The sequence below is a fragment of the Typopeltis vanoorti genome, chromosome 5 (assembly GCF_054136105.1).
Source record: "Typopeltis vanoorti isolate ZY-2024b chromosome 5, IOZ_Tvanoo_1.0, whole genome shotgun sequence".
Taxonomy (NCBI): Eukaryota; Metazoa; Arthropoda; class Arachnida; order Uropygi; family Thelyphonidae; genus Typopeltis; species Typopeltis vanoorti.
In genome coordinates, this window is record NC_143553.1 from 106,409,067 (window position 1) to 106,422,440 (window position 13,374).

The 13,374-nt window shown below is 34.9% G+C and overlaps 1 protein-coding gene across 1 annotated transcript in view; it reads left to right on the forward strand.

The window, feature by feature from the left end:
- rg (A kinase anchor protein rugose) overlaps positions 1-13,374 on the forward strand; it is a 1,380,990-nt gene that overhangs the window by 1,338,116 nt on the left and 29,500 nt on the right. The window contains exon 51 of the mRNA XM_090393458.1: positions 8,152-8,348. Coding sequence (XP_090249584.1) covers positions 8,152-8,348 — 197 coding nt within the window. The remainder of the gene's footprint in view (positions 1-8,151; positions 8,349-13,374) is intronic.

Sequence of the window (13,374 nt, forward strand, 5' to 3'; positions counted from 1 at the left end):
AACACTGTCTTCTATACTGCTAGTTTGGTGTTTTGGCTAATTTCTCTCTTATTCCACATAAATTTGTTCAGCTAGCTCCCCACCATACCAGCTTTGCATATTCTGTTGTTCTATTGTCTATTTTCAGGTTTAATTTGCCATCTTCACTAAAAACTGTGTCTAAATAGCTGAAATATTTTACTTGTTCTATAGGCTCACCATTCAAAATACAACTGAAGTTTTCCATGTTCCTGAACTGTGTTCTGTGTTTATTTTTTATTTCTGCCTAAATTCACAGTTTTGGTTTTTTTATTGCTGATTTTCATGCCAAATTTGTTACAACTGTTATTCAATTTAGTTAGAGAATCCTGGAGACGTGCACTGGATGTGTTTAGAGTATATCATCTCCATAAAGCAAAGAACTAAGTTTGATATCTCCACTTCTAATATCAGGTTTAATGGCACTTTCTTTCATAATTTGATCTATATAGATGATGAATAAGAATGGAGATAATGTGCATCCTTGTCTTATACCTGATTTTATATCAAACCACCTTCCTGTATTCCCATCAATTCTGACTAACAACTTAAATATAGACTATGTATTGCTCTGTATAATGTTCCATTTACCCAATACAACTGTAGTGTTCTGAAAAGCTTTTCCCTGGGAATCTTGTTGTATACTTTTTCCAGATCTACAAAATTTAGATCACTGCCATATTCCCATAGTTTTTCAACTATTCGTTGTAAAGTGAAAATCTGATACTATCAACCTTTATTTTGCCTGAATGCAGTTTGTTCTTTGCCCAGTTTCTCTTCCACAATTTTTCTCAGCCTCTGCTCAAGGATACTTGCATAAATCTTACTGGAACATTTAGTAAGGAAATTCCTCTGTAATTCTCACATTCAGTTTTATTCCCTTTTTTTTTATAGGTAGCAATATGAGCGCTCTAGTCCACTCATCTGGAATTCAACCTTCTGATCAAATCCTCTGAATTATTAATTCAGAGGATTTGATTTTGCAGAGAATATATATCAAATCCTCTGCAAAATTTTTTATACCTCCATATTTGAGCATTTCTGATTGAATATTATCTACTCCAGCTGCCTTTCCACATTTCAAGTTTTTTGTGACTTTTTCTACCTGAAGTATTAATATGTACTTCTGTTTGCATTTCTCTTGAAATTTTTCAATTACAGTTCTGTTTCTTGTTTCATTTAACAGTTTTTCCAAGTAATTACTCCAGACATGTAGAACATCCATATCTTCATATATGGATGGTCTACATGTTCTAGTTTTTATGTCACCTTTATCATCTTTGATTCCTTTTACAGTAATCCTACCTCTATTTCTAAGCTTTTCAATGGTCTCCAAAACACTTTGCCACCTTCCTCATATTTATCTTCTAGATTCTTATTGATGTCTTCTTATGACTTTTGTTTACCTGTTTTCACTCATAGCTTTGCTCTTTCATTTCTGTCTGTATTCTTTCAGAGCATCTTCTGACTTGTTTGGAAGGAACTTTCAGTATGCTTTCTTCTTTTCCAGGACTGCTTCTTTAACTTCTTGTGTCACCATAGCGTTCTTATTTTTCTATCCTTGCAGACAACTTCACCACATGCTTCTCTTGCTGAATTAGTTAATGATTTCTTCAGAGTTTGCCACTGAGACTCCAAGGTTTGGTTCTTGTTTTTGAACTATTTCATTCTTTCTTCAATAATGTTTGTATAGTTGAGTCTACAAAAAGCTACTCGACATTAATTTTATACAGACTGTTCTTTTTAATGTGATATTCATTTTTATTCTGGTTATCACTTAGTAATTGTCACTTCCAATTTCATATCCTCTTCATTGTTATGTCCTGAATGAAGATGTCATTATCAACAATAACATAGTGAATGAGTTCTTTCTTATTTCTTCTGTCTTCTCTCCACATGAATTTGTGCACATCTTACCCCCCCCCCTCCATGTGAGACACATGTTCATGGTGGGGGGTTATCCTTAAGTAATGGCACTGGCCCTTTTCATTCTTTCTATTTTTCTTTGCTTTTCTTTGGGTATTCTTTGCTCCTTCTCTTGAGTCTTTTTTACTGTTCTATCTTTCAGACTACCACAATCACTGGGAATGTGGTTGCTGTGCAGTGCGACTTGTAGACATCTGAAAATCAAGATCCCAGTGATCTTACACTACTTTGGCTTCTGCTTCAGCAGGATGGGCAGTACTGGATGGCGAATCAGGATCAAGTAGCTAGTGGGCTTGTCTTCAAGAGTCAGGTGTGCTACAGTAATTCTCCTTCTCCATGGTCCAGGACAGTGCCCAAAAGATTGCTGTGGTGCTCATATTCTGCCCACAGTAACCTAGGTATTCCACTAGTGAGTACAGTCATTGCTTGCTAGAGAATGGATATCAATATGTGGTTCTATGGTGAGTGGGGGGAACTATGGCACTGAACATAAAACCATTCAAGCATGAACTCTTCATCCTCAATTGTTTCAAGAGTCCTAACAAAGTCCTGACCAAGTAATGATACCATTGATACACCTTTCGATAACAGAAGTAAGAAGAAAAAAGATGTGATACCTCATAAATGTACTATTTTTTCTTATCATCCATGCAACAACCGAAAATCTAATAGAGAAAATGACAACTTTCTTCATTTAAAAAGATTTAGAAGGACTAGCAGGTTCTTCCAAAACAGCTAGAAACTATGTTCTGGCAAAGTCCTTGTAGAAACATCATGCCAACATCAGTGGGTGAATTACCAATAACAGTTACATCCCCCATAAAACACTCAATTCCTGTAGAGGAGTGTTCTCAGAATGGGATCTCGTAGGTGTTCCTGATGAGGAGATATGTTCAGAGCTGAAAAATCAGGTGGTGACAGATATGAAGCACATTCTCATCCCTAGGGATGGTCACCTGACTCCAACCAGAAACATCATCTTTACTTTTGATACCCACTAAAATGCTTCAAATGGCAGAAATACAGATATGCCAAAACTGCATGTCGTTTCTCTGCCACTTGTGCCTGATGTGGTGGTAAAGAGCATAATAACAAATCTTCTTCTGCAACGAATGCTACATATGTCAACTGTCAGGGAAATCATCCGGCATACTCCAGTGCATGTCAGAAATGGAAAGATAAAAAAGAAATACAAAAGATGAAAACAGAACAAAATATATGTTATCAGAATACAAAAAGGAAGTTATACACTTCCACACCTGTTCTGAGAGCCTCTTATGCTGTGAAGATAGTAGTTAATAAAATGTCAACAGCTAGTCAAACTCATATGTCTATTCCACCATTTGATAATTTCACTATAGCTGAACTTTATGATAGTGAGTGCTTCTATGTTAAGTGCATGATCACACAATGTATGGTCCCACTCCAAAAATACTTCCATTCTATGAGAACCCACTTGTGAAAGAAATTATGGCAAGGTTATTACTTAAAGACAAACCACCAGACACTCCCTCAGAAAAAAATGGATACTTCAGTATCCACTGAAAGGAACTTGAACTTGATCCTGACACATCTGATGATGTATCAGACAATTTTTCAGAGGAAGAGATGGACACTGATTGTCCATACTTCCCAAAATCCATTGAGAAATATAAACCTACACAGGTAATCCTCAAACTCCTGGAAATCAGACAAATCTATGATGACTATACAGTAGAAAAATTTTTGGAATGGAACTGTCTTGGGTTTTACGAGAATATTGATGATATCAAGCACCTGCTGCAGAAACATAAACCTTTTTGTTTCTGTTTTCAGTAAACTTATTTCAGTAGCTATTCTCATGGGCAGTCATTCTCCTTTCTATTACAAGGATTTTTAAACACATGTTTATATTCCATTACAAGAGTTTTAGATACGAATATATATTAACTGTTAGCGATTATACACTATATTAGATTATTATACCTGTGTGTGTGTGTGTGTGTGCATAAACATATATTAGATATCTATATCTATATCTGAATCTGTGTGTATTATATATAAATGTAAGATTAGCTGAATTAATCATCATATCAAGTATGCTAATTAAAAGGGGGTTAAAGGAAGGTTCAAATCAACTTTGGAGTTACTCCTTTATATGCTTCCCAAAATTAGAGAAATTCTAGAAGTATCATAGAAATATTCATTATTAGCACATGCCATTCTTTGGTTCTGAAGTATAAAGAAACCAAGCAGGCATCAGATTTAGTTCAATCACCAACAAGAATAACTAGTCTGCTCTAGAAGCAGTAGGGATTTGTCTATCTGTGGGGTTCCTAATCAACTTATGTTCAATATATTTACCAACAGGTTCTGAATTAAATGAAATAAATAAATGGAACTCAGTAATCTCATATTGAAACTGCCTCTGCCCTTACTCTGAATGGATGGCTTTAATAACATAAGACTTTGGAGGGGGGGGGGGGTTAGTCCCAACACGAATAGACGTTGTATCATTGAACATATGCTTGACAACCATGACCTCTGTCTTATTAATCACGAAGTAAATACCTTCTTCCAGATGCCTACCTGCTCTTATTATGCAATCAGTCTAACAACCAACCAGCTCCCCTACCATTTTTCCTCTGCTCACATGGGACGTGCAAGGAAACATATATGGAATGTATCATTTTATTATGTTATTAGCACTGTGTTTTCACAGGTACCATGTCCACTTATGCAGATGTCTGTGTGAAAAATGGACCTGGCTAACTGGAACACATTTTCTCATCTTAAAAAGTTTAATGCTGAAGCAGTCAGGCAAACACCTATCAATGAAACAGCGAAGTATGTAACAGATTGTATTGTCAATTCAGTAACCGCAAAAATTCCAAAAACATCACTGCCAAAGAATGCTATGTGAGATGCCAGAGTCAAAAACAATCTTGGATCTAATTTACATTATCAATCAATCAAACAACCAATGCAAAAATTGTATTGGATAAAATCCAAAAGATGAGAGGTAGATATAGAACACACTGATTGTCTATCTTGGAACATAATGGATCCATTGTTGCTGATCTGTATTGCAGGCATTTTGGGAAAAAACTTTGCCAGAATCTTAGCAACAGTTTCCTGTCCTTCTGATTTTTTAATTTTGAAAGAACAACAAGAGAAATAGTGCTGAGCTGTTGTACCAAGAGGATAGAGCCATTCAATCAGCCATTTTTAAGGAGGAAATCATAAGAGCTATTGGGCTGTTTGTGACAGCAAAAGAGCTCTTATGAGTTCCTGATAACACCCATTATAAGATGATAAATCACCTTCTATGGATCCTCCTTCTCTTACTATACAACAGAATATTTACAGAAGAAAAGTTTCTGGACTCTTGTCATAAGTCAGTTGTTTGTCATTGTTATCCCAAACCCAAGAAAGGTTCCAGCACAGTTCAATTGCTCTGATTGGGCTGCCTTTGTAAAGTCTTGGAAAAAATGGTAAATATAAGGGTGTTCTGGTACTTAAGAAAGCAACAAACTTCTTTCCAACACACAATGTGGCTTTCTTAAACACTGATCAACCTTGCACTATTTGTCCACTTAGAAACATGTATAAAACACACTTTCCCGAAACATGTGGTTACAGTATTCTTCGACATGGAAAAAGCTTATGACACAGCCTGGAGTTATGGCATCTTAAAAGACCTGTTTAATCTTGGTCTCAGTGGACAACTTCCTGTTTTTATTAAGAACTTTCTATCCAGATCTGTCTTTCAAATCCAAGTGAAAATTACATTATCGGCCATATCATCAAGGAGAGGGAGTTTTTCAAGACTCTGTCTTAAGTGTGACCCTCTACTTGATTAAAGTGAACTCAATTACTGAACAGCTTCCTCCCACAGTAGACAATCACCTTTATATCAATGACTTCACAATTTACTCTCTCTCTCTCTTTTTCCTGCAATATGAGAGTCATTGAAAGACATCTTCAACAAGCAATCGATTGTGTCTCTTCATGGGCACTTTGTCATGGATTCAGGTTATCTAGGGAAAAAAACTGTTTGTGTACACTTCTTTCAGAAAAAACACTGTCCTGCTTGATCTGATTTAAGAATCGGACAGACTATTATCCTTTGCACCCGAAGCCAAGTTTTGGGACTCATCTTTGAAAGAAAGCTAACTTTCTTTATGCTTATTCGTCATCTTCAGGAAAAGTGCAGAAAAGTATTGAATATCCTCTGCACTCTATCCTCTTCTGGGGTGCTGATCAATGTTACTTGCTTTACATTTATCATGCACTTGTATGTTCAAAGCTTGATTATGGGTCCCAGGTTCACAGTTCTGCAAGGGAGATCATGGTCTGGTGGTTGGACCCAATTCATCATCTGGGTATGCAATTAGCTACCAGTGCTTTTTGCACATCACCCATTCAAAGTCTTTACGTTGAATCAAATGAACCCACTCTATCACTTAGATAAAAACATTTTTCTCTTAATTATGTCCTAAAAATAAAGTCCCTTCCAGATCATCATACATGGACTAGTCTCTTTTCTCTACATTGTGAGGTCCTGTATCACACATCAGACTGCCATCCATCCTTTTGGTATGTGCGTTAAAGAGGCTATGGAAGCTATTGGTATGAATGTGACAACATCCATGGCAGGCTTGCACCATATCCTGTTACCTCTTACTTTGTTAACTACAGAAGTCTCACACATCATCATCCATCTACCCTCAATTGTTCAATGCATACACAGCAGCCCACTCTAATTTCCTGCCCATCTATACTGATGGTTGAACATCAGAGATCTCTGCTGTGTTTCCTAACATTACTATTTCCAACCTGATCCCACTCAATTGCAGTAATTATACTGCAGCCATTCATCTCTCATTTATGCATATCATAGAAACTCCTACAAAAAGTGTGTAATTTATACACTCTTTGAGTTTCTTTATAGGCTATATTCTCTCCAGCATATATTTTGATGTTTGGTTGTATTGGATTCCCAGCCACATTGGAATTAAGGGCCATGTATTATTTTTCCCATTGCTAAACTGGATTTAACTAACAACGTTCACAGATCTTATGATGAATTAGAGAGATGGATTCTAGAATCTAAGGAAATCATTCTTGATCCCATCCACATAAATATCAACCTGAGCTATAGTTTGCCAGACTCTCACAGCTTTGCCATTCAATACTGGAGATCACGAGATCTTACATGCACACACAGCCATGTTGCTACAGCCAGAGTTCTTTCTCCTATTTAAAAGTTAACCTCTGTTGTTTTATACGTTCTGCTGTGTAGAAATCCAGTATTCGTATGGTTTTCTCTGATATTTTTTATCCTTTTTTAGCTTACACCTGATGAAGTCTGTCCTCAGACGAAACTAATCGTGTATTAATAAAGTTTTTTTACTCAAAATCTCGGTTTTTTTTAATCATTAAATACAATTTTTAATATGTCATCAAATGAGTAAACCTCCATTTTAATGATAAATATATATATATATATATATATGTATATAATAGAAAGTATGGAGTTCTGGCAAGTAGAGAATGATAGTACTATTGTACTATTGTATAAGAGACACTAATCAAGCCATATGTGGATTTCTGTGCAGAGATGTATTCAGCTGAGTATTTAAGTAATAAAAAAACGGAGAAATTAACAGAAGCAAGTGAAAAAAAACTATCTCAGAATCTTTGGAATGTTTTTTATGAGGCCAGTTGAGAAATTGCATTTTACAGAGATTATCAGATAGAAAGAGAAGAGGTGATATGATTGAGATATAAGTTGGTGAGAGAGGAGCCTATCAGCTAGTATATGGAAAATATTGCATAGAATGCTAGGCAATTTGAAAATCAGATGTTACCAAGAATCAAAAGTAATGTTATGTACAGAGAGTGATAAAGGGACAGAATGCATCATAAAGTGGGTGCTGAATGTCCAGATGCACTGACTGTGTCAGTGAATGGTACATGTATTAGGGTCTGAAAAGAGAGAGAGAGAGAGATGTAAAGGGGGAAGTCCTCTTCTGCAGTGAGTAGTGCAGAAGAGGGCTTCATTCAATGAGTATTACAGAAGATTATTTCCATGAAAGTCTGAAAATAATACTGATAACTAAAACTACCTTATTCATTATATTGAATTAATAGTTTCACAAATAAAATAATAATTTATTGGTTTTTCTTGTAAAATGAATTGCTTTTTTTTTCTTTTCTTGTCAGATGGTCCTGTTCTAGTACACACAACAAATGGTGACTTACTTCGCTCACTGGAAGCTCCTGAAAATTATTTTTCCCCTGAACTGTGTGCACTCTGTAGGGAAGGTCTTATCGTAGTTTGCTATGATCAAGGAAATTTGTGTTGCTTTACTATTAATGGTCGTCGTCTTAGATATGAGTGTCATCATCATCCAGTTCAAGTAAGTAAAATATTATGTTTATTAATTGATTTATTTATTTTTAATTTAATTTTATTGTTATGCTTAATATATTCAATTGATTTACATCCAAAATAGTTTAACTGGGAAATCTGGTGTGCATATACTGTGATTTTTAAAATAAGTTAATCAGTATTTTTTATTATCTTAGTGTTAGTCAGTTTCATAGATTGACCTGAATAGTCAGTGCTCATTAACAAAGTTTGTTTAATGAGCATTGACTTATACTTAGGTCAACCTACAAAACTTCATGTGCTGGTTCTTTTGTTGTATTTTTTTTTTTTTTTTTTTTTTTTTTTGCCATCTTTCTTGTATTTAAGAAACAGTTCCAAACATAAGCAGATTGATGTAAAAAAAATAATGTTTTTAGAAACATATTTTAGTAGTGGTCTCTGAGAGCAAACTGGAATTGTTAGCACTATTTATGAATTTGACAAATCATCATGTAGCATCATGTTTATTATGGATCATTCTAAGTGAAATCAGCAGTAGGTTGATGCTGCATAACTTTTGATTTTGATGAATGCAACCTGTTAGATGAAAGAAATTTTTAGATTTTTCTTGTCGTACTGTTAATTATGGCAGCATTTTTATTTTACAGATCTACAAAATTTCAGAGGACTTTAAGAACAATTACAACTTATTTCCATTTAAAAGGACATTTTTTTTTTTTTTTTTTTTTTTTTTGTTACTGGCATTTTATCATTCAAAGTGTGTACTTTTTGACTTCTTATTTGCATTTTTTAGATGAACTGATTTTTTGAAGTGACAGCTAACCCTGCACATTATGTGTTCCAAGTGTGTGTTTTTTCTAGTTTGTACTTTCTTCTAGACCCTAGGTTGAATCCACAAATTTGATTTTTTGTAAGTTTTTTTTGTATATATGTAGTGGATTATGTATATCCAAAATTACTTTAATTAAAGCCTTCCTTCTAAGAAAAACAGATTTCCTCAAAGTTCGTTAAAAAATTAAAACTGGCTGATTTTGAAGCTCAAAAAGCTATCTGGAGGACCAAATAAAATTTTCAGATTCTTAGGTAAGATACTCTTCATAAAGCAAAATTGTCCTCTTCTGTTATTTTAATCATTCTTCCAGGTGACAGACATCCCAGCCAGTATAGAATCTCATCATGTTGTATACCATCATATCTATTTCTGGTTTAAGCCAAGAGAGCATAATTTGGGCAGCTAAATGCCAAACGCCAGGCCATTTTTGTTTGTTTGTTCAGTACCCAGTGACTGTTTGTATTATCTACTAATACAAACAGTCATCCTTAGAAGTTCAGTCCAAATAGATAGAGTCCCCTAGTCCACTAAGGGATCTATTTAAGACTTTAGGTTTGCCTTTGTTGCCCTTGCTTGGTCTTACTTAGCTTGTGTGCACCAAACAGGTGAAATGAAATAGGATTTCATTTCACCTGTTCAGCTAATTTCTTCTGATAATCTGATTTTGTCTTCTTTACCATGCTGGTCACCTTTTCCCTTATATATCCTCCACAACATTTTCTTTGTTTGCAACTCATGCTTAATGATACCACTCATCCATCTAACTCACACCTGATTTACCCTCCTGACATTGGGTAACAGTGTGATATTGCTTCCTCCAGATACCCCTCGACTCCCCATGCACTGTAAACAATCCTTCCCTTGCAGAACTTATGCCATGGTTCTTCTTCAAGTTGCCTCCTAAGTATATCATAATCACATGCCTTGTAGTTCCACATATATCCCTTCTTAACTGGAATTCCTACTTGTTTTGCTACCTCCCAAGTCAAGACCCCATGTTCACTTTCACCAGTCAGCGGTAACGTAGCCAGCCACCTTAGTTATAGACAGTGGTGGCTCGTGCATAGGCACTGCAGAATTGCAGCACCTCCAATTTTTCTTGATAATATATTTATTAATTTATTTATATTTGCTTGTAATATTTAATTTTATCATCAACAATCCTATACAATTCTCTTATTTTGTATAAAAAAATAAAAATCCATCTTGTAGCACTTAGGAGGGTGAAGGATGCTAGCAGCACTATGTTTTTCACAGTGTCATATTGCTACGCATGCAAGCTTGCACTAAAATACATTAGATTCTACTGCTATCAAGGGTTTGTAAATTTTGTTCTTCCAAGAAAAAGTCCAGAATTAATGGCAAAGGAAAAGAGATCTAAGATGTCAGAAGGAAAAACTTTAAGAGTGTTAAAGTGTGTCATTCAAGGAATACTGTTAACAGTGAAGTGATGTCAAAGTTTACCAATATATCTGTATTTTTTAAAGTTATATTTTGAATAGAAGTTTTAAATAGGTCGAGTCGTTTATATAGGACATGATATTGTAAAAATAATCATAATTTATAATTATGAATCTTTTTGTACAATTATTTCTCTATTAGTATATTATTAGTTTTGGTTTCATAATACATATATTGACACTTGCGATGTGCCCATTATTGATATTATTATTCTCAAAATGAAATGTAAAGCATTTGAAAAATTGATATACTTACTAGATTTTGATAGTTATGTTACTTTCAATCATTTTATTGTAGTTTAAAATTATTAAGTGTTGTGTTTTATAAAGACATTCTCGTTATGCTAATGGAGACGAGTCAGCCATTATACTTAATTCTTGCTTGCTACTTTCATGGAGTGCGCATGCTCGCCAAGGAGTTTGATGGGTGATTAACAGCTGATAGAGAGAGAGAGAGAGAGAGAGAGAGAGAGCATTCAGTATTGAAGTAACGAGGAAAATGAGAGAGAGAGAGAGAGAGAGAGCTAATGGTAGTTTAAGAACGCAGACCAGAGAAATTTTGTTCTTATGAAGTTTATTTAGTTTTTTGTGACAGTCAGGAGAATATTAATAGTAGATTCCAAAAAAGGAATAGTAAAACTGTGAGTCTTTAAACTGGAGGAGTTGAGACTGTTAACAAGTATTTAGTAAATAAAAGAAGATATTGCAGTCGATGTTCTAATTGAATGTTTGAGGAAACACTGATTGGAAAGTTTCATCTGTCTTAAGGACACCAGATATATTTGTTAATTTTACTGGAAAGGGCGACGGATTAACTCGACTTAGATATGTTGTTTTTGAAGTAGTAGAAGAAACTTTTTTTTCTATAACAAAAGATTGGTAAATTGTGTGTCAAATTGAACTGCAGGATAAGAATATTTATACTTCAGAGACAGGAGAAATAATATTGTATGCTACATAAAGGAGATAAGAAAGGATCCCATGGAAAAAAAGAAGGAAATGTTAATATTTTCGGAAAAGGCCCTAACAAAGAAACTGACTATGAACATTTTTGTTATTGTGAAAACAAAGCGTTTAGTGTGGTAGACGTATTAAGTACATGTTAATCAATTCAGTAATAGAATAAGTCAGAGAATGGGTGATTTTAATTACTTTGAATAAGAAAATCTGTAAAGTGTAGATTTATTTTAGTAGGCCTTGGATCCAGTATTTCTTAGTTATGTAAATTTTATTTAAAGTGTATATATTGTTTTTAGTTTTATTAAATGTGTATATTGTTTTTATTTGGTCTGGAGTCAATGATTTTCAGGATTCTAAAAGAAACAGTTAAAAGTCATTGCACCAATTGGAATTGAACCTTTGTGTAATAATAATAAACACTCAGAATAAAAACAGTCTTTATAGAAATTAAAAATAAATAAAAATAAATCTCTAATATCTTTACAGATGGCACAGTAAACAGGTACAGAGATTAATCTCTTTACAGTATTGCTACTGAGGGGGTAGGAAGGGTAAGAAAGTTTACTAGCTGGATAATTTGTAGCATGGGGAATCAGTGACATTTATTATAGGTCTTAGGGCAAAGTTGGGTTTTATGGATTTTTGGTAAACTGTATATCCTGTGGGTCAAGAACTGAAGAATTTGAATTTTTTTGTGATGTTCAGGAGGCCAGTAAGATAGTTTTTTAAGTAGGCATTTTAAGTTTTTAAGTGTGTTTTGGTGGACTCTAATCTAGTGGGATGTAGGTAGTTCAAGTCTGATGTTGATCGTTATGAGAGCTTAGTTACAGATTCTGCATTGTACACTTAGTCTCATGCCAGCACTTTCTTCATTGCTACAGCAAAATTGTGGCTGGGGCTTAGGGCACAGACAGCATGTTGAGTCTTTTTGAAGACAGATTCACTATGATATGGGGAAGTTGAATTTGTGACCAGTATTTAGAATCGCACATATTATATTTTTTGATATGCTCATTTCTGATCTTTAAGAATTTTTTTTAGGTGGATACTTTGGAAATGTCTGAGAGAATTGGACCAAAGCTCAGAGTTGAGGATTGCTAGGAGCTCCAATTGTTAAGCTGATGTCATTGGTAGTAGCTAACTGGTTAATGTTGCAGCATTCTGTTCCCTCTCTTACCCCCCCCCCCCTTGCCAATTCTTACATGGAAAATTTTGAAAAACAAGCCATAGACTCAGATTTCCCCCCCCTCCTCAAACCTTCTATCTGACTAAGATATGTAGATGATGTGTTCTCTATTTGTCCTCATGGTCAAGGGTATTGCAGTAAGTCTCCTTTCCTGTGGTCTGGGGACAGTGCCCAAGGCTTGCTGTGGTGCTTGTATAGGGTAATTAATCCTGGCATTCCACTCCCAAGCACAATCATTGCTTGTGTCCATGTGTGGCTCTGTGATGAGTGGGGCGCTCTGGCACTGAACAAAAAACACTCGAGCATGAATCTTTCATCCTCAATTGTTTCAGGAGCCCTAACAAAGCCCCAACCAATTACTGATCACCATTGATATACCTTTTGATAACAGAAATAAGAAACAAAGGAAAGACGGGATACCAGTACAGATGTACCAGGTGAAAATCCAATAGGGAAAATGTCACTCTTCTTCATTGAAGAGGGTCTTGAAGGACCAGCAGGTTCTTCCACAACAGTTAGAAACTATGTTCTGGCAAAGTCCTTGTAGAAACATGTCAACAACATTTTGAAAAACTACTCAAAGCTACATCAATGGGTGAAATACCAATAACAATCA